At 48.3% G+C, this 21,217-nt stretch overlaps 1 protein-coding gene across 1 annotated transcript; it reads left to right on the top strand.

The window, feature by feature from the left end:
* Positions 1-1,161: 1,161 nt before the first annotated feature.
* Positions 1,162-19,687, top strand: LOC139835430 (uncharacterized). Its single transcript, XM_071825282.1, has 4 exons — positions 1,162-1,292; positions 1,425-1,536; positions 18,467-18,782; positions 19,080-19,687. Exons 1-4 carry the CDS (start codon positions 1,162-1,164, stop codon positions 19,685-19,687), a joined length of 1,167 nt encoding a protein of 388 aa, XP_071681383.1.
* The last annotated feature ends 1,530 nt before the right edge of the window (positions 19,688-21,217 follow it).

Below are 21,217 nucleotides of genomic sequence, written 5' to 3'. Positions count from 1 at the left end.
AATCCAATTTTGAAGGCTGGTTTTAAAGAGCCGAGGCGAGATCGCGTCTTCATTTGATCACCACCCTAATTAGCTTCTGCTATGCAATTCGGTCCCTTGCCAGCATAAATCCAGCATGGCAACGTACACACACATACAAACACACAAGATTAAAGAAAACAAAAAGGTAGATGCGCCGACGACCGGATCGAGATTTCGGTGCATAACATGTTCTATGTACGTCTCGTTTTAACACCAAAAATGGTTTACAAAAGCTGGACAACCATGCTTAACGTTGCAAAAACTGTGGATATAAAATCACGCGCACGTGATCAATGCGTCTCGGACACTGTCCATTGCAACACCACATCGTTCCAAATCTGATCACACATGGATCAATCTTGTTTTCCACCTGCTCCGATCTTGTTGCCAAAACTCTGGATTTTTGTTTCCAGATCTGACCTGGTCGCTCCCCGCAGGCAATTCTAGGGGCAACCAACCCTAAACCTCCGGCGGCAGCGGCCTTTCCTCTACCCAGTGTAGACTCCTCCCAGGTGGGGCTGCTTGGAAGGCGGCGGTGCACGGTGGAGTCGCATCCTTGGTGTGGTTGTGCTGCTTGGCGCCAGGCAGAAGAGGCGGCTCAGTTCAAGGTGGCCTGGTGGCGGCGCCGGAGCGGCGGGTCGGCGCGAAGGTGGTGGTCATGTCCTGATGGCATAGATCTAGGTATGCACGGGTTGGCCTGTTCACACCGTTAGCACCCCCGTGGAGTTGGTTGTACTGGTGCAACGCGGAGCAGGGCCGGCCGCGGTGGTCTATGTGCTGCAGTGTGGCGGCATGGACTTTACGAGCCCAATATGGGCCCAGTCAGGCCTATTGGGCCTGGTGTGTTCCTGCTACCGCGTCCGGTCGGCACCCACTGACCACGGATGAGGACGACTTCCAGGTGGATGTGCTTCTGCAGCCCTCCGGTTCCAACCTTTCTACCTCCTCCGATTTGCAGGTCACAGGTTCGCATATGCTCGGACGGCGGCCCTGAAAGGTGGACTGCATAGGTGGATTTGACCCCGCTCGTCCAAAAAGTCAATCGGTCCAAGCACGTAATAGCAGCAATGTCGACCTGATAGAAACCGCTAGTCGGTACTATGAAACGGATGAAACGGAAGATGAGCATGAGGAGGGAACATGGAGAAACTCCACAGGAGGCCAGAAACACCAGAACCGCCATGGCAACCAATACTACTCAGAGTCCGCCGCGAGCCACAGAGAAGCAGGGTCCCCGGCGCCATGCTACAACATTCGAAGGAAAGGAGACGGTCTCTCCGTAATCAAAACCAACATTTTTCCCAGAAAAACGTTCACCTTGGGTTGATGAACGGTTCCTCCATAGTAAATAGCAAGGGTACAAGGCCGGCCTCATACATATTGTTGACTGTTTTCAATTTCAGGAACTCTGGAGACTTCAAGGCTAGCGAAAGCGAGGCGGACATGATGATAGCCACAAACTCTGCAAGTCCGAAGGCTATGTCCATATTTTCATCGCTCACACCGTCCACAATGGTACATCTGCCTTGTGCAAGGACTTCAATGTTTGCAAGCAAATCCTCATAAGAATATCGGTGATAATAAGTAAACTGTGCTGCAAGTTAATAATAGTGATAGTGTGCATGCTTAGAAATTTGAGCATATGAGGTTATTAACAATTCTTTTGCTGCAATAATAATAGAGGATGAACTGCCATTTGAATTTGGTGAAATCCTGGGTTTAAGGAGTTTTTGTCTGTAGCGCTGGGGATGTTGTTCTCATTTTTTTGAAGATAAGTCTAAATAATTTTTTTTTGAAAGAACAATGTGAAAGGGTGTGTCTTGCAACTTATTGTTGGACTTCTCAACAACAAGAAAGCTTCATGGTTGTTACTGCCCACTTTATTTGTAATGGTTGGAAACTTCACGAAAAAGCTATAATCATTAGCCTTTTCAAGGTTAAGGTCATAAAGGAGATGATATTGAAAACAATTGCAAAAAACCTTGATTGATTGGGGAGTAGACAAGATCATGAGAATTACTGTTTATAATGCTTCTAGTAATGATGATGGTATTTTTTACATGAAAAAGGAACCGAGTAAAACTAATAATATCACTGCCGGTGCAAAATATATTCACATGAGATGTGTTTCCCACATTGTGAATTAAATTGTGACGGATGGTCTAAAAGAAGTTGAAATTTCAGTTAAGCGTGTGCGTGCAACTGTTAGATATGTGAAGAATAGGCCAACTAGGATAACTAATTTCAAAGAATGTACTAAGTTCAAAAAATTTCTCATAGCTAACTGATGCCTTCATCATAAAGTATGTGGAGTTCCACCTAGTGACAACATCTAGATTCAGGAATTATTAGTTTTACTCGGTTCCTTTAGTACATTCTTTGAACTTAGTTATCCTAGCTAGGTTATTTTTCACATATCTAACAGTTGCACGCACACACTTAACTGAAATTTCAACTTTTTTCGACCATTCGTCACAATTTAATTCACAATATGGGCAACACATCTCATTTGAAGATACTTTGCACCATCTAAGCTATTATTACCTTTATTTAGTATTTTTCATGTAAAAGATAGCACCATCATTACTAGAATTATTAACAACAGTAATTGTCATGAACTTATCTAGTCCCCAATTAATCAAGATTTTTTGCAAGTGTTTTCCAATATCATCTATTTTATGACCCTTAACCTTGAAAAAGCTAATGATTATAGCTTTTCTTGTGAAGTTTACAATCATTACAAATAAAGTGGGCAGTCAACAATCAGTCGTTAGACACACCATTTCACATTGTTCTTTCAAGAAAAGTTTCAGTTTAGACTTCTCTTCAAAATAAATGCGAACAATGTCCCTTGTGCATGTTATCCTAGACGGAACCAAGAAACATGGGAAGGCTACAGACACAAACTTTTCAAACCTAGATTTTTCACCAAATGCAATGTCAATTCATACTTTATTATCATTGCAGGAAAATAATTCCTAATAGCTTTATGGTCAAATTTTCAAGCATGCACACTATCACCAATATTAACATGCAGCATAGTTTGCTTATTATCGCCGATATTTTTATGAAAATTACGCTTGCAAACATTAAAGTGGCTGCGCAAGGAATATCTACCATTGTGGACGGATCTTATTGAAATGGTTCCACATCTGAGATCTTGAATCCATCTGCTTTCGAACCTCCCTCTTTGCACCCTCCTTCACAACTTCAGGGGCCTTCTCTTTGCTATCATCCTCTTGCCCTGCTTCCACTACTTGCAGCTGACCAGCACCACCACTGCCACTGACATTCCCTGCATCCGCAGCTTCCACACTAGCAGCATCGCATCGCTAGCAGCCTAAAACTCCTCTGTCTCCGACGACATCTACAAAATAAAGCAAATGGACAACGAAAATCATCAAGGATTCACAGGCTAGTAGCAAACACTTATTGATCTTCAGATTTTGATGTTTGGTGTATACAGATCACTTATCAGAAGTTTACAAGTATGATGCGACTACAATTATTTATCTCATCATGGTAGCATAGTAGAATATAGTAGATTGTACTCAGTAATTATATGTGTAGTCCTAGTACGAGTCATCCCCATGTGCTTATTAAGTTCATCATTACTGATCTGGTTGAGTAAAAAATTGTACGGTAACTAATTTAGAGATCTCACTATTAACAGAATATGGATGTACAAGTATACGAATCTGAAAGAAGTGCACACGAGGTATGTGTTATCCATGGAGAAAATGAGATCAACTCATGTAGCTGGAATTCAAGGTGAATCAAATCATGCACGGAATGTGTAGGACACAGAAAACTTGGATCAAACTAGGGTGAATCAAAAACACCAACTTACATTTCAGGCTAGCAGTAGCTTTTTGGTGCAGAATCCGGCCAGTCGACAGCCACGGCTTGCAGCGGCAACTGTTGTTCCTCCAATGCGAATTCCGGCCGGCGCCGACGAACGCTGAGGTACTGCAGTTTGCATTGGCCCGTGGCTAGGTTTTGGGGCGTCAAACTGATGAATCGGGGCGACCAAGAATTGGAGACCATATAGGGATTTGGGAAGGCAAGAGATCAAGTGAACAAGGAGAAGATCAATCGAGGCCTCCATTTCAGGGAGGGGATTACAGTAGGGGAATCAGTCACGATCTCCGGCAGGAGAATTTGGGAGGAGAACGGGCGACTCGTTTCTGCGGCATCAATTGAGGGAATTAGCAAGTAAGGCAGGGCATCGGTGCTTCGGGGTCCATTCGGTTGACCCAGAGACCATAACAATGAAATATAATGTAGAATGGGTGGAGCGGTGTTTTGGAACATGGGTGCATATGCTCCCTATATTTCGAAATGCATCTTACATACATTTTAAATTTTTTAAATTTTGAAACTAAAAGTTTGCACGTACATCTTCACGTGCTACGTGCTCACAAAGTCGTTTCATAAAAAAATCGACTTATCATGTGACGTGTGTAAAAAAGACAAATTTCAGTGCTAAAAATAATGCTTTTCACAAGATAAACTTTCTCTTTTTTATATAGACCACACAAAATATTGATTTTTCGTGAAACTTGACGAACGCACGTATATTATGGAGATGTACATGTAGAATTTTTTTTCCAAATTTTTCGACATTTCAAAATATGATTTTTTGGTAGAGGGAGCATACGCACCCGGGAGCCGAATTGAATTTCCGGTAGAAGGGGTTGTTTTTTAGTTTTATCTTTAGTAACGAGACATTCTAAATTTTTGGTGAGAGAGATTGTGGTAAGAGATAATCTCAGTTAAGAGAAGGAATTCTCTTTCATCCAGCAAAACGTTTATGCTATGTGGCACTACTAAGATATCACCATTGTACATGCCAACCGAGAGGAATCGGTTTTGGCCACTTCGGCTTCGGTAGAGGTTAACTCGGTTCGATCGTTCAGTTCTCGGTTTATATGCCCACCCCTAGCTACAACATTAGATAGTGCATTACAAACAACACGACCCGGCGAAGGCATTGCATTATAGTGTCATGCATAAACTTAGAGTGACTACATAGGCGAAACACGAGGCTAGGAGGCTCAAAACCACTCAGATGAATTCGCATTTCCCAATCGAAGATTATGGGCGAGGTCATCACCTCAATGGCAAGCAAACACCGAAAATTTACCGAGGGCTACGACTTGACTCCATAGACATCAAAGCATCAACTATCTTCCTCCTGGAAACGAACCACAGATGGCCCCACACTATGCGCAACAGAAAATTCCGACAAGTGGCATCTCCAGCGGCCCGATGCAGTTCGGATACAAGCACAAGAAGTTTTCGTTTTGGTCTGCTTAGGTTGGCTATGGCCACCAAATTGGCCCGGTTGCCACAAATGTTTGTCTGGGCAATTTCATTCATTTATCGCCATATTTTCAACCCAAATTACACTTAGGTATATAAATTTTTAATCTTGCAATAAAACAATGTTAAGTATTCCGTGGGTAGTCAGGGTGGCTGGGTGTGCCCCTCGCGGTGGTGACATGGTGGTTATGGGTGTGGGTTTGACCCTATTATTATAGGTTTTTGCCTGATTTTCCTAAATACTAGATATTTTCTTCTTAACTAATGGATGAGGCAAAAGATTTGCCTCCGTTTAAGAAAAAACTCAGCGAATACACATCTTCGTACCTAGCTAGTAGCTACAACCATGGCCATCAACACCAACAATGACCGCGAATGAATGAGAACCTAAATGAAGAGCATGCATATACTCCATCAAGATACCAGGAGTAAAAGAATCGATGAAGCCAACGGCTTCAGAAATCAGAAAGCTGCGTCACCATTGATAGTTGATGGCGTGTAACTCACACGTTCGTTGGGAACCCCAAGAGGAAGGTATGATGAGCACAGCAGCAAGTTTTTCCTCAGAAAGAAACCAAGGTTTATCGAACCAGGAGGAGCCAAGAAGCACGTTGAAGGTTGATGGCGGCGGGATGTAGTGCGGCGCAACACCAGGGATTCCGGCGCCAACGTGGAACCTGCACAACACAACCAAAGTACTTTGTCCCAACGAAACAGTGAGGTTGTCAATCTCACCGGCTTGCTGTAACAAAGGATTAACCGTATTGTGTGGAAGATGATTGTTTGCAGAAAACAGTAGAACAGTATTGCAGTAGATTATATTTCAGTAAAGAGAATTGGACCGGGGTCCACAGTTCACTAGAGGTGTCTCTCCCATAAGATAAACAGCATGTTGGGTGAACAAATTACAGTTGGGCAATTGACAAATAAAGAGGGCATGACCATGCACATACATATCATGATGAGTATAGTGAGATTTAATTGGGCATTACGACAAAGTACATAGACCGCCATCCAGCATGCATCTATGCCTAAAAAGTCCACCTTCAGGTTATCATCCGAACCCCCTCCAGTATTAAGTTGCAAAGCAACAGACAATTGCATTAAGTATGGTGCGTAATGTAATCAACAACTACATCCTTAGACATAGCATCAATGTTTTATCCCTAGTGGCAACAGCACAACACAACCTTAGAACTTTCTGTCACTGTCCCAGGTGTCAATGCAGGCATGAACCCACTATCGAGCATAAATACTCCCTCTTGGAGTTACAAGCATCTACCTGGCCAGAGCATCTACTAGTAACGGAGAGCATGCAAGATCATAAACAACACATAGATATAACTTTGATAATCAACATAACAAGTATTCTCTATTCATCGGATCCCAACAAACGCAACATATAGAATTACAGATAGATGATCTTGATCATGTTAGGCAGCTCACAAGATCCGACAATGATAGCACAATGGGGAGAAGACAACCATCTAGCTACTGCTATGGACCCATAGTCCAGGGGTAGACTACTCACACATCACTCCGGAGGCGACCATGGCGGCGTAGAGTCCTCCGGGAGATGAATCCCCTCTCCGGCAGGGTGCCGGAGGCGATCTCCTGGATCCCCCGAGATGGGATCGGCGGTGGCGGCGTCTCAGTAAGGTTTTCCATATCGTGGCTCTCGGTACTGGGGGTTTCGTCACGGAGGCTTTAAGTAGGCGGAAGGGCAAGTCAGGAGGGGGCAGAGGGGCTCCACACCATAGGCCGGCGCGGCCAAGGGGGGGCCGCGCCGCCCTAGGGTTTGGGCACCCTGTGGCCCCACTTCGTTTCGTCTTCGGACTTCTGGAAGCTTCGTGGCAAAATAGGCCCCTGGGCGTTGATTTCGTCCAATTCCGAGAATATTTCCTTACTAGGATTTCTGAAACCAAAAACAAGCAGACAAAGAATCGGCACTTCGGCATCTTGTTAATAGGTTAGTTCCAGAAAATGCACGAATATGACATAAAGTGTGCATAAAACATGTAGATAACATCAATAATGTGGCATGGAACATAAGAAATTATCGATACGTCGGAGACGTATCAGCATCCCCAAGCTTAGTTCTGCTCGTCCCGAGCAGGTAAAACGATAACACAGATAATTTCTGGAGTGACATGCCATCATAACCTTGATCATACTATTTGTAAAGCATATGTAGTGAATGCAGCGATCAAAACAATGTATATGACATGAGTAAACAAGTGAATCATAAAGCAAAGACTTTTCATGAATAGCACTTCAAGACAAGCATCAATAAGTCTTGCATAAGAGTTAACTCATAAAGCAATAATTCAAAGTAAAAGCATTGAAGCAACACAAAAGAAGATTAAGTTTCAGCGGTTGCTTTCAACTTGTAACATGTATATCTCATGGATATTGTCAACATAGAGTAATATAATAAGTGCAATAAGCAAGTATGTAGGAATCAATGCACAGTTCACACAAGTGTTTGCTTCTTGAGGTGGAGAGAAATAGGTGAACTGACTCAACATTGAAAGTAAAAGAATTGTCCTCCATAGAGGAAAAGCATCGATTGCTATATTTGTGCTAGAGCTTTGATTTTGAAAACATGAAACAATTTTGTCAACGGTAGTAATAAAGCATATGTATCATGTAAATTATATCTTACAAGTTGCAAGTCTCATGCATAGTATACTAATAGTGCCCGCACCTTGTCCTAATTAGCTTGGACTACCGGATCTTTGCAATGCACATGTTTTAACCAAGTGTCACAATGGGGTACCTCCATCTTTGCTGTACAAAGGTCTAAGGAGAAAGCTCGCATTTTGGATTTCTCGCTTTTGATTATTCTCAACTTAGACATCCATACCGGGACAACATGGACAACAGATAATGGACTCCTCTTTAATGCATAAGCATGTGGCAACAATTAATAATTTTCTCATTTGAGATTGAGGATATATGTCCAAAACTGAAACTTCCACCATGGATCATGGCTTTAGTTAGCGGCCCAATGTTCTTCTCTAACAATATGCATGCTCCAACCATAAAGGTGGTAGATCTCTCTTACTTCAGACAAGACGGACATGCATAGCAACTCACATGATATTCAACAAAGAATAGTTGATGGCGTCCCCAGAAAACATGGTTATCGCACAACAAGCAACTTAATAAGAGATAAAGTGCATAAGTACATATTCAATACCACAATAGTTTTTAAGCTATTTGTCCCATGAGCTATATATTGTAAAGGTGAATGATGGAATTTTAAAGGTAGCACTCAAGCAATTTACTTTGGAATGGCGGAAAATACCATGTAGTGGGTAGGTATGGTGGACACAAATGGCATAGTGGTTGGCTCAAGTATTTTGGATGCATGAGAAGTATTCCCTCTCGATACAAGGTTTAGGCTAGCAAGGCTTATTTGAAACAAACACAAGGATGAACCGGTGCATCAAAACTCACATAAAAGACATATTGTAAACATTATAAGACTCTACACCGTCTTCCTTGTTGTTCAAACTCAATACTAGAAATTATCTAGACCTTAGAGAAACCAAATATGCAAACCAAATTTTAGCATGCTCTATGTATTTCTTCATTAATGGGTGCAAAGCATATGATACAAGAGCTTAAACATGAGCACAATAATTGCCAAGTATCACATTACCCAAGACATTTATAGCAATTACTACATGTATCATTTTCCAATTCCAACCATATAACAATTTAACGAAGAAGAAACTTCGCCATGAATACTATGAGTAGAAACCAAGGACATACTTGTCCATATGCTACAGCGGAGCGTGTCTCTCTCCCATAAAGTGAATGCTAGGATCCATTTTATTCAAACAAAACAAAAAACAAAAACAAACCGACGCTCCAAGAAAAGCACATAAGATGTGATGGAATAAAAATATAGTTTCAGGGGAGGAACCTGATAATGTTGTCGATGAAGAAGGGGATGCCTTGGGCATCCCCAAGCTTAGACGCTTGAGTCTTCTTGATATATGCAGGGGTGAACCACCGGGGCATCCCCAAGCTTAGAGCTTTCACTCTCCTTGATCATGTTGCATCATACTCCTCTCTTGATCCTTGAAAACTTCCTCCACACCAAACTCGAAACAACTCATTAGAGGGTTAGTGCACAATAAAAATTAACATATTCAGAGGTGACACAATCATTCTTAACACTTCTGGACATTGCATAATGCTACTGGACATTAATGGATCAAAGAAATTCATCCAACATAGCAAAAGAGGCAATGCGAAATAAAAGGCAGAATCTGTCAAAACAGAACAGTTCGTATTGACGAATTTTAAAATGGCACCAGACTTGCTCAAATGAAAATGCTCAAATTGAATGAAAGTTGCGTACATATCTGAGGATCATGCATGTAAATTGGCATAATTTTCTGAGCTACCTACAGGGAGGTGGACCCAGATTCGTGACAGCAAAGAAATCTGGAACTGCGCAGTAATCCAAATCTAGTACTTACTTTTCTATCAACGGCTTTACTTGGCACAATAAAACACTAAACTAAGATAAGGAGAGGTTGCTACAGTAGTAAACAACTTCCAAGACACAAAATAAAAACAAAGTACTGTAGGTAAAAACATGGGTTGTCTCCCATAAGCGCTTTTCTTTAACGCCTTTCAGCTAGGCGCAGAAAGTGTGTATCAAGTATTATCAAGAGACGAAGTGTCAACCTTACCTTGGGCTTTACCCCTACCTTTCTTATTGTTTTTTCTTTCCCTTTGGTTTAGGAAATATATGATTTCCCCCCGGTATAGAGGTGAATTTCAGAGTGCCTTCTCCCACATCAATGACTGCTCCCAATAGTTTCAGCAGGGATCTTCCGAGTGTGATTTTTCCTGTTTCAACAACAAGATAATCAATGGATATTGTTCTTCCAAGAATGGTTGTATGCACACATGCGGCTATTCCCTTAGGAATTATAATAGAGTTATCAATGAGAGTTATTTCTTCTCCTCCTTCATCGACTCCCCAAAGTTTCAAAGATTTATAAATGCTTTCAGGCATAAGGCAAGATTCATACATAATATCACAATAGGCATGAAGAGTTCGATCACCGATAGCAATTTTAACAGTAGGATCCCACAATGAAAGTTTAGAGTTCACTAAAACATGTTCAAGACGATTACGAACGTGGCAATAGTTATCATCCAAGCGAGATGTACTTATCTCGAGATTGTTTAATCTACTATATATGCTAGTGAGGGCTGAATCAAAGTTATTAGCTGAATCATGTGATGCAACCAACTTCTTTATGGCATTAAAAGCTTGATCCCCGTTGCAATGAAGGAAATCTCCTCCCACTAAAGTATCCAAAGCATATCTATAGCGAACCATAAGACCAAAATAAAAATTACTAAGGAGCAAACTTAGAGTCATTTGAGGTTCAGTTTTACGATAAGAAGTAAAAATTCTAGACCAAGCATCCTTAAAACTCTCCTCATCCCCTTGTTTAAAAGTGAAGACTAATTCTTCAGGCGAAGAAGTAACGGGTTCAGAGCTAGACATGATAACAAAAGTAACTAATTTTTTTTTGTATTTTTAATATAGAGTGCAAGACAATAAATAAAGCAAACTAGATAAAGTAAATGCAAGTAACTAATTTTTTTGTGTTTTTGATATAGCAAACAAGATAGCAAATAAAGTAAAACTAGCAACTAATTTTTTTGTATTTTGATTTAGTGCAGCAAACAAAGTAGTAAATAAAACTAAGCAAGACAAAAACAAAGTAAAGAGATTGAGAAGTGGAGACTCCCCTTGCAGCGTGTCTTGATCTCCCCGGCAACGGCGCCAGAAATTTAGCTTGATGGCGTGTAACTCACACGTTCGTTGGGAACCCCAAGAGGAAGGTATGATGAGCACAGCAGCAAGTTTTCCCTCAGAAAGAAACCAAGGTTTATCGAAACAGGAGGAGCCAAGAAGCACGTTGAAGGTTGATGGCGGCGGGATGTAGTGCGGCGCAACACCAGGGATTCCGGCGCCAACGTGGAACCTGCACAACACAACCAAAGTACTTTGTCCCAACGAAACAGTGAGGTTGTCAATCTCACCGGCTTGCTGTAACAAAGGATTAACCGTATTGTGTGGAAGATGATTGTTTGCAGAAAACAGTAGAATAGTATTGCAGTAGATTGTATTTCAGTAAAGAGAATTGGACCGGGGTCCACAGTTTACTAGAGGTGTCTCTCCCATAAGATAAACAGCATGTTGGGTGAACAAATTACAGTTGGGCAATTGCCAAATAAAGAGGGCATGACCATGCACATACATATCATGATGAGTATAGTGAGATTTAATTGGGCATTACGACAAAGTACATAGACCGCCATCCAGCATGCATCTATGCCTAAAAAGTCCACCTTCAGGTTATCATCCGAACCCCCTCCAGTATTAAGTTGCAAAGCAACAGACAATTGCATTAAGTATGGTGCGTAATGTAATCAACAACTATATCCTTAGACATAGCATCAATGTTTTATCCCTAGTGGCAACAGCACAACACAACCTTAGAACTTTCTGTCACTGTCCCAGGTGTCAATGCAGGCATGAACCCACTATCAAGCATAAATACTCCCTCTTGAAGTTACAAGCATCTACTTGGCCAGAGCATCTACTAGTAATGGAGAGCATGAAAGATCATAAACAACATATAGATATAACTTTGATAATCAACATAACAAGTATTCTCTATTCATCGGATCCCAACAAACGCAACATATAGAATTACAGATAGATGATCTTGATCATGTTAGGCAGCTCACAAGATCCGACAATGATAGCACAATGGGGAGAAGACAACCATCTAGCTACTGCTATGGACCCATAGTCCAGGGGTAGACTACTCACACATCACTCCGGGGGCGACCATGGCGGCGTAGAGTCCTCCGGGAGATGAATCCCCTCTCCGGCAGGGTGCCAGAGGCGATCTCCTGGATCCCCCGAGATGGGATCGGCGGTGGCGGCGTCTCAGTAAGGTTTTCCGTATCGTGGCTCTCGGTACCGGGGGTTTCGTCACGGAGGCTTTAAGTAGGCGGAAGGGCAAGTTAGGAGGGGGCACAGGGGCCCCACACCATAGGCCGGCGCGGCCAAGGGGGGGGGGCCGCGCCGCCCTAGGGTTTGGGCACCCTGTGGCCGCACTTCGTTTCGTCTTCAGACTTCTGGAAGCTTCGTGGCAAAATAGGCCCCTGGGCGTTGATTTCGTCCAATTCCGAGAATATTTCCTTACTAGGATTTCTGAAACCAAAAACAGCAGAAAACAGCAACTGGCACTTCGGCATCTTGTTAATAGGTTAGTTCCAGAAAATGCACGAATATGACATAAAGTATGCATAAAACATGTAGATAACATCAATAATGTGGCATGGAACATAAGAAATTATCGATACGTAGGAGACGTATCAATAGTTTGGGAGAATGATAACTTGTATCGATTTAGATAATATTATAATATTTATATATAAGAGAGGAGGGGGTCGGTCGGCCTAGGGTTAGGCTCAAACCGACTTAGGCTAGAGTTCTAACATAACACAAAACAAACTCTAATATCCCCCTCGCAGTGTCAACATCGGGCACCACAATGTTGAGACTGGAGCGTATGTCGATGAAGGACGTAGGATGGAGTCCTTTGGTAAAAATATCTGCAAATTGTGCACTTGTTGAAACATGCAGAACACAAACTTCTTCAAGAGCATCCTTTTCCCGAACAAAGTGAATGTCGATCTCGATGTGCTTGGTACGGCGATGCTGCACAGGATTAGAGGCCATATAGAAGGCTAAAATGTTGTCGCAGTAGACAATAGTGGCGTGCTCGACGGGGCGCTGGAGTTCCACAAGTAGTTGGCGAATCCAAACTGCTTCGGCAACAACATGCACAACCGTCCTGTATTCCACTTCAGCCGAAGACCGAGATACCGTAACCTGCCTTTTTGATGACCAAGAAACAAGATTATCACCCAAATAAACACAAAAGTCGGATGTGGATCGTCGAGTGTCTGGACATCCTGCCCAGTCTGCATCAGAATAAACTATCAAGCTTGTTGCGGAAGATGAGTTAAGTAATAGGCCATGATCAAGAGTTCCTTTTAAGTAGTGAAGAATCTTTTTGATATGAGAAAGATGAGATAAACGAGGATCATGCATATAGAGACATGCTTGCTGAACAGAATAAGAGATGCCGGGTCGAGTGAGAATAGCATATTGTAAAGCACCAGTGAGACTACGATATAAGGTTGGATCTGGAACAGGATCACCATCAGCCGAGAGTTTAGTGCCAACATCAGCCGGTGTACGACAGGGTTGACAGTCAATCATGCCAGCTCGGTTTAAGAGATCAATAATATATTGCCGTTGAGAAAGAAAAAATGTAGAAGATGTTCTAGTGGCAGTGACACCAAGAAAATGATGAAGTGATCTTAAATCAGTCATAGAAAATTGTTTGTTAGGAAGAGTGATGATATGTTTAAGAAAAGAATCAGAGGAAGCTGTAATAACAATATCATCTACATATAAAAGAAGATATGCCATGTTAGAGGAAGATTGGAAAATAAAGAGAGATGTGTCAGATTTAGAAGGGATAAAACCAATAGTTTGAATGAATGTAGTAAATCGTTAAAACCAGGCACGAGGAGCTTGTTAAAGACCATAGAGGGATTTCTTGAGAAGACAGACATGATTTGGATTAGAGAAATCTTCAAATCCAGATGGTTGTTGACAATAAACGGTTTCATTGAGAGTACCATTAAGAAAGGCATTTTTAACATCCAGTTGGTGAATAGGCCAAGATGAAGAAACTACAAGACTGAGGATGATGCGAATTGTCGTGGTATCGTCACGGCATATGCCATAGGGTGGCTAATCGAAGTGGTTCCTGAGGGATCTCACGGCGGTATCCGGATGCGGGTATGGGCACGAGCGACACGGCGACGTACCCAGGTTCGAGGCCCTCCGATGGAGGTAAAACCTCTACTCCTGCTATGAGTGTATATGATGATCACACAGTACAATGGTGCTCCTAGAGCTGTGTCCGGCTGCTCCTGAGAGGCTAAGGGAGACGATGGTCTCTCTCACAGGGCAGCTCTGTAGGTGGGTGAAAGCAATAAATGATCGATCCCCTGCACGAGAGGGGGTAGTGCGGCTTATATAGGCACCGGCACTTTACATATAAGACCCTATAGTTTACTGGCCGGCTGGGCCGGCTCCGGCCTCCGCTCCTTCCCGAGGCGGTGACGTCAGGAGTGGTTGAGGCATCGTGGCCTGTCCCATCCGGCTGCCACGGTCAGCGGTATGGAGGAGGTGTCCCTGTCGCCGTCAGCCACTGTAGCCAGTACGGATCGTCGTAAGCCCTGACGGCCTGTCCGGCGCGTGGCACTATTGCTCCACAGTGCCCCGCGCTTTACGGAAGATGGAGTCAGCGTGGACTTTGGGAACCCGGATCACCTACCCGGTTCCTTCCAGTGCAAGACTCGCCAGCCTCGAGTCGGTCTGAGGTACAAACCCCAGTCGGATATGGCTTGTAGAAGCCGGCCCAACTACAGCATTGGTGGCCGTAGCCAGGCCGACTAGGACCTAGAGCCAGCCGGCTTCCGGACCAGCCGGCCACGGCGCCAGCCGGCTGCTCCTCAGCCGGCCTTTGCCGCGAGCCGGCCAGTGGCCAGCCGGCTGCTCCGCGTCCATTGCCCTACCCGGGGTCTTCCCCCCGACATTAGCCCCCGAAGCTGGCAAGGTCCTGCGTTTAGAAGGGCCTAGGCAGGTTTTCCTGGCTTCTTGAATATATTAGACGGCACTTGGAGGGGCCGACTGAGAATTTCCATTCAGCCGGCTGCGCCCTCATCCGGCTCGTTCCTGCCGGCTGCGTCTAGCCGGCCGCTTTTTATACTTGTACAGTTTTCGCTTTCTCGCAAGATCTGATGGCGCCTCCGCCTTGCTGATGAATTTTGGCTCGAGTGGAACTTCTTGTCCGGCTCCGGCTCGCTGCGCGCCGGAGTCTCCGCCGCCTCGGGTCCTGCGCCCGACTTGACCGGCCTGACGCCAGGGCTCTGCCGCCGGTTCGTCTGGTCACATCAATGTCCCTCCGGATCCGGTGCGGTAGTGGGCGACGTGGTGTGGCCGTTTCTGGTAACGGTAGCGGTCGTGGGAGGAGTTACGACGCAGTAAATCCGGAGACGTGGCCCACGTCGGCCACTTGGAGGCCAACCGCCCGCCGCGGTCGGCTATAAATGCCGCGGGGGCGGTATCGAGGCGGCACTTGCCCCTTTCTTCCTCCTCGCGCTCCTGCCCCGCTCCTTCTCTTCACTCAAGCTCTTCGCTACTCCGACGCCATTCCTCTTCCGTTCTTCTGGCGAACCTCAGCGAGCGGTCGCCCCGACGATCCTCCGCCGAGCTACCGCCGCAAACCCGTCAATCCGGCGCCACGGGGCCACGCGCATCGACGGTGCGCACTTCTCCACCGCGATCTCCTCCGGCGAGGAGCGGCTCTTCTTCGCCCTTCCGCCTCTCTTGGACCTCCTCTTCTTCTTCGTCCTCGATGGCTCAGCCGAGCGGCTCCTGGAAGGGTTCCTATATGCAGGACGACGACATTGCCCGGCTCGTGCGCCTCCGCCGCATCCCGGCGGGGGTGATTACCAGGGCACCGGGCGCGGAGGAGGAGCCTCGGCCGGAGCCCGGCGAACGCGTGGTCTTCGGCGCGCATCTCGACCGCGGGTTGGGTCTGCCGGCTTCCAACTTCTTCCGCCGGTTCCTCGATCACTTCGGCCTGCAGCCGCACCACCTGCCGGCCAACGCCATGATCCTCCTCAGCTGCTACGTGGCCTTCATGGAAGGCTACGCCGGCTTGTGGCCGGACGTGGAGTTTTGGAGCCGGCTCTTCTACATCAAGGCGCAGACGACCGAAGGCCGCCTGAGGACCTGCGGCGCCGCCTCCATCTATCCCCGTACGGGTACGTCCTTCCCGCGGATTCCGACTGTCGATTCTGTAAAGAATTGGCAGATGTCTTTCTTTTATGTGCGGAACGAGAGCCCGGCCTTCGACCGGCTCAACCTGCCGGAATTCAACCCGGCTCCGCCAGTCAGCCGGACCAACTGGGGCTACAACCCCAAGTCCTCGGACCCGGACGCGGAGGTGAACCTCCTGTGGGACTTTCTGGGCGAGTGCGTCACGGGGGGCCGGCTGAGTGCCGAGGACCTCCTCTGCACCTACATCTCGCGCCGGGTCATACCGCTTCAGTGGCGCGTCCACAAGATCGGCCACATGTCCGGCTGGCTCGACCCGACACGGACGTCGAAGTTGGAGCTCTCCAAGTCCCAGGTGGCTCACCGGGTGAACAACATCACCAAGGCCAACATGCCGGACAACTGGGACTGGGGGCTGGCGCCTTACGATCGGGAGCAGCCGCCTGAACTGGTAAGTTTGATGTTTTTCCGTCTTCCGACTTGCGGCAGCATGGCCGACTCGATATTTATCTTGTCTTGTTTTCAGCTTTTCACCCGCCAAGGCATCGAGGATGGCGACTTGGCAACGAAGGTCTGGACGCCGGATCTCATTGACCCGGCTGACTTAGCCGGCGACCAAGCTGGCGACGACGATCTGCCGGTGGCGCAGGATCAGGGCGGCCAGGGGGAGCATAACCCGCCGCCTTCGCCTGAGCATGGGCAGGAGCAGGAGTAGCTGCAGGCGGAGCCGGCCCAATCCGGCACGGGGCCCATCCCGGCGGTGCCTCTGCGCGCGGCGCCGCCTACGAGCACGGCGACTTCTGCGCCGAAGGGGAGGAAGCGGGCCGGCGTCGGGTCCACGGCCGCTTCGGAGGCGAGGGCCAAGAAACAGCGCCGGCTAGCGCCCAAGAAGGTCCCGGAGAAAGCCGGGTGAGTTCTTTTTCCTCTGTTGTTTGATTCCTTTTCTTTCCTTCCTCTCTGTATTTATCTTTTCTTGCTTGTTCGACTAGGGCCGCGATTAAGTTTACCCAGGGAGGCGGCTCTCGGCAGGCTCCTCCCGTCACGTCGCCGCTTCAGCGGCAAAGGAGGGAGCCAACCCCGCAACCTTCAGCACGCGCGCGCACGCCGCCGGCTGCTAACGTGCCGCCTGCGGCCACGCCACCTTCTGCGGGGGCGTCTTCTTCTGCCGCGCCTTCTGCGGCGCCTGGCGGCAGAGACCAGGGTCAGTCGGCGCGCCGGCCGACCTTAGACGACATGTTTCCGCGCCGTGCCCCGTTTGTGGAGCGGGCAGCCGGAGCTGGCAGGGGCATGCCATCTGCGGCAGGAGCTGGAGCTGGTGGGGCTGCGCCGCCTTCGACCGGAGTCGGCGGGCCCGCGCCCAACGTCGTGGTGCTGGAGAGTTCTCCGAAAGGAGCGCCTCAAGCGCCGGATGCGACGGCTCCCACCGGGCCGATCGCCCGACCGCGCCGCCTCCAGCTTCGGAGCCGACGAGGAGGGAGCCGACCGGGAAGGAGCCGGCGAGGGGGGAGCCAGCACGCTCAAAGGACGCCGACTCCCGGGCTCTGGTGAGGACGAGGGGCCCGCCGGGCCCAACTGAGGGCCTTCACGTGGCCAAGGGGGCCCGGCTGCTGCATGTGCCGTCTGCCTCTGACTCCAGCCTTGGCTCGGCTGGCACCATGGAGGCTGCGTGGCATACGGCGGATTCTTGCGAGGTGTTCAACCGGGAGGGGCAGCCTGGTACGGCGCCCATGAAGATGGTCTTCTCCGGCTACCGGGCCGGCCTTAAGAACAAGGCCGCCGAGGCCCTTGCCCAGCTAGCAACGCTGGAGGATACTGACAAGGTAGGTGTCTTCTTGTTTTTGCAATTTTGTTATTATCCTGGTAGCCCTCCGAGGCATGGTCCGGCTGCTTGGAGCCGGTCCGGGTTTCGTCTGGATATCTGATTATTTCTTTCAGGCGGTTACGGAGCGACGCACCGTCTTGTACAACAAGGTGGTGACTAGCTACCACAAGGCCAAGATCGAGCGAGCCGGCTTGGCTCGCGAGCTGGAGGCTGTCAAGGGTGAGGCTTTCTCTTCTTTGCCTTTACTCTTTTACGCTTCTGTTTTACTGACGGCTTGTTTTTGCCGGCTTGCAGCTGAGGCCGCCCGGGTCCCACAGCTTGAGTCGGACCTCCGAGTTGCCCGCACTCAATGCGCCACAAGTGAGGAGGCGAACCGGGCTGCTGCCGCCAAGCTGAAGGTGGCTGACGGGGAGCTGAAACGGCTGCGCCTTCTTGAGGCTAACCATCTCAAGGAACTTGCCGCCCTCAAGAAGGAACAGGAGGAAAAGCTGGAGGGTCTGAGCAAGCGGTTGGAGGAGGTGGAACGGCAACGGCTTTCGCTCCAGCAAGAGGTGACCACCAAGTCCAACGAGCTGTCGGCCACCGCCAAGCGGTGGTTGGGGGAACTTAGCGCGCTCGACCGCGGCTTGGCGGGTGAGTCTTTTGTCTTATGCCTTCCCCTTTGCCGGCTTTCGGCCGTCGGCTGCCGGCTTAGGTTGGCAACCGGCGGCAGAAACTTGATTTTTTCGATATCTCCGTCTTCGGGCTGGGGGCAGTCGGTTCTTGCCGGCTGTCGCCAGGCTTTCTTTAGAGCTTTGGAATCTCCATCTTCAGGCTGGGGGCAGTCGGTTCTTGCCGGCTGCCGCCAGGCTTACTTGAGGACTTCGAAAATTTGCATTTTTCAGCTTATTTCGGCTTTGATGGCTTCTGACATGCTTTTCTTCTTTGCAGCGGCCTTCCCTGAGGCGCAGGAGGAGGCGTTAGCGGCTGTTGGCAGGGCGCGGGAGGATCGCCGGCAGGCCACTGGGGAGCAGAGCTCCGACTGCTTCACCATGGACGACTATCTGGCGTCCATCGCCGCCCGCGTGGAGCCGGTCACCAAGCTTGGCTGGGAGCTGCGGAAGGCGGCGGAGGAGCTGATCCGACTGCTGTGGCCGACGGAGACGCTGCCAGAAGATCTCTCCAATCTCATCGCTTGGCTGGACAGGGCTCCCGACCGCTTCTTGGACTGGAAGGAGTCGGCCACGCGCGCCGGAGCCGATATGGCGCTATCTTTTGTGCTCTCCTGGTATAACGAGGTTAGCCTCGACCAGTTGGAGTTCCGGCGCGCCGACGTGGAGGACAAGCTCCCGGTGGAGAACAAGACTGCTCGGCTTGCCCGTGCCTGCGCCATTGCCGACTTCGTCGACAAGTCCATCTTCATTGCGGACCCGAATCCGCCGTCTGACGACGAGGAGGAGGCGGCTGAGGACGAGGAGGCGGACGACGTGCCCGAGGATGACCCGGCGGCCGGCTCTGCTGATGCTCCCCCGGCTGGTTCTGATCCAGCCGGCGCTTAGCTTTTACCTGTTTCCTTATGCTTTTGCCAAGACAATTCGTTAAATCCCCGGGATGCCGGGTGCATATGTATGAATATTATCGCCCTTTAATTATGTCACACTTTAATGTATTTGTTAATCATTTGTGTGCCGAGTTGCTTTCTTTCGACTCGTTCGCTTTTTCCCATCCGCCCCACTCTTTGGCTGTGCTCTTGCCGGTCGTACGTCCGACTTGCGATCCGTCGCCGGATCAAGAGCGGGCCGCTGGGTGAGGCTGACAGTATTTCAGTCGAACGAGCTGAATTCGGCAATCCGGCACTTATATGAAAAGTTGCAAGTCAACTCGCTTTTACTCTTTCCCTTAGTCGTTTTTCGCGTGCCGGCTCCCTAGACCTTACTCCCGCCAGCCGGACAGCCGGGTTGCGGTCTGTAGCTGGATCGGAAGCCGGCTATCGGAAACCGGATCACGTTACTGAGCCGGCCGCGTGAGAGGGTTCAAGCCAATTGGCGAAACAAGGTAAAGTACTCGAAAAACTTGTCGGAAACAGCGCTCTTGGCGCAAGCTTTTTCATAACTCACAAAAGGGATACAAGGGATACATACATTCCTGCTCTCATGTGTAAAATGGGCGGAGTAACCTGACATTCCAGGGACGTTTAGTCTCCTCGTCAGCCTTGTCCGGCTTGTTTTTCTTAGCCTCTTGGGCATCTATGAGATAGTAGGAATCATTGCCTACTGCCTTGCTCACGATGAAGGGACCCTCCCATGGGGATGACAGTTTATGCTGTCCGGCTGTCTTCTGGATCAGCCGGAGCACTAGGTCTCCTTCTCGGAATGCTAAGGGCTGGACCTTCCGGCTGTGATAGCGTCGGAGGCTTTGCTGGTAGATAGTAGATCTAGACTCAGCCAGCAGCCGGGCCTCTTCGACCAGGTCAACTCCATCTTCGCGAGCTTCTTTGGCTTCGGCTTCTGTGTAGAGCTTGATCCTTGGCGCGTCATGCTCGATATCAGTCGGCAAGACGGCTTCGGCCCCGTATACGAGGAAAAATGGTGTGAAGCCGACTGAGCGGTTTGTCGTTGTGCGCAGGCTCCACAGCACATTGGGCAGTTCTTCAATCCAGCAGCCGGCTGCTCGCTCGAGCGGCTCCACCAGCCGGGGCCGGATGCCGGCTAGGACTAAGCCGTTAGCCTTTTCCACTTGTCCGTTGGACTCTGGGTGTGCCACAGAAGATAGGGCCATCCGGATCCCCATTTCCCCGCAATAGCGAGAGAAGATGCCTTGGGAGAAGTTGGTGCCGTTGTCGGTGATGATGGTGTGGGGGTAGCCGAATCTCACAATGATTTCCTTGAGGAATGTGACGGCTGTGGACCCGTCCAGTTTCTTGATTGGCTTGGCTTCGATCCACTTGGTGAATTTGTCAATCATCACCAAGAGGTGTGTCATGCCGCCTCGCGCTGTTCTGAATGGGCCTACCATATCCAAGCCCCATACGGCAAACGGCCATGTGATGGGGATGGTTTTCAAGGCGGAAGCCGGCTGGTGTCTTTGCT

The sequence above is a fragment of the Lolium perenne genome, chromosome 2, assembly GCF_019359855.2.
Source record: "Lolium perenne isolate Kyuss_39 chromosome 2, Kyuss_2.0, whole genome shotgun sequence".
Classification (NCBI taxonomy): Eukaryota; Viridiplantae; Streptophyta; class Magnoliopsida; order Poales; family Poaceae; genus Lolium; species Lolium perenne.
Note: the sequence above shows the minus strand (reverse complement) of the source record. Positions and strands in the feature narration are given on the sequence as shown.

Excerpts from the sequence above, each read along its gene's own strand:
- LOC139835430 (XM_071825282.1), top strand. The coding sequence starts at position 1,162 with ATGGAGAAACTCCACAGGAGGCCAGAAACACCAGAACCGCCATGGCAA. Across the intron at positions 1,537-18,466 it reads CGCTCACACCGTCCACAATG|CTTGAGTCGGACCTCCGAGT; the intron begins GTACATCTGCCT and ends CGGGTCCCACAG. Across the intron at positions 18,783-19,079 it reads GCTCGACCGCGGCTTGGCGG|CGGCCTTCCCTGAGGCGCAG; the intron begins GTGAGTCTTTTG and ends TCTTCTTTGCAG.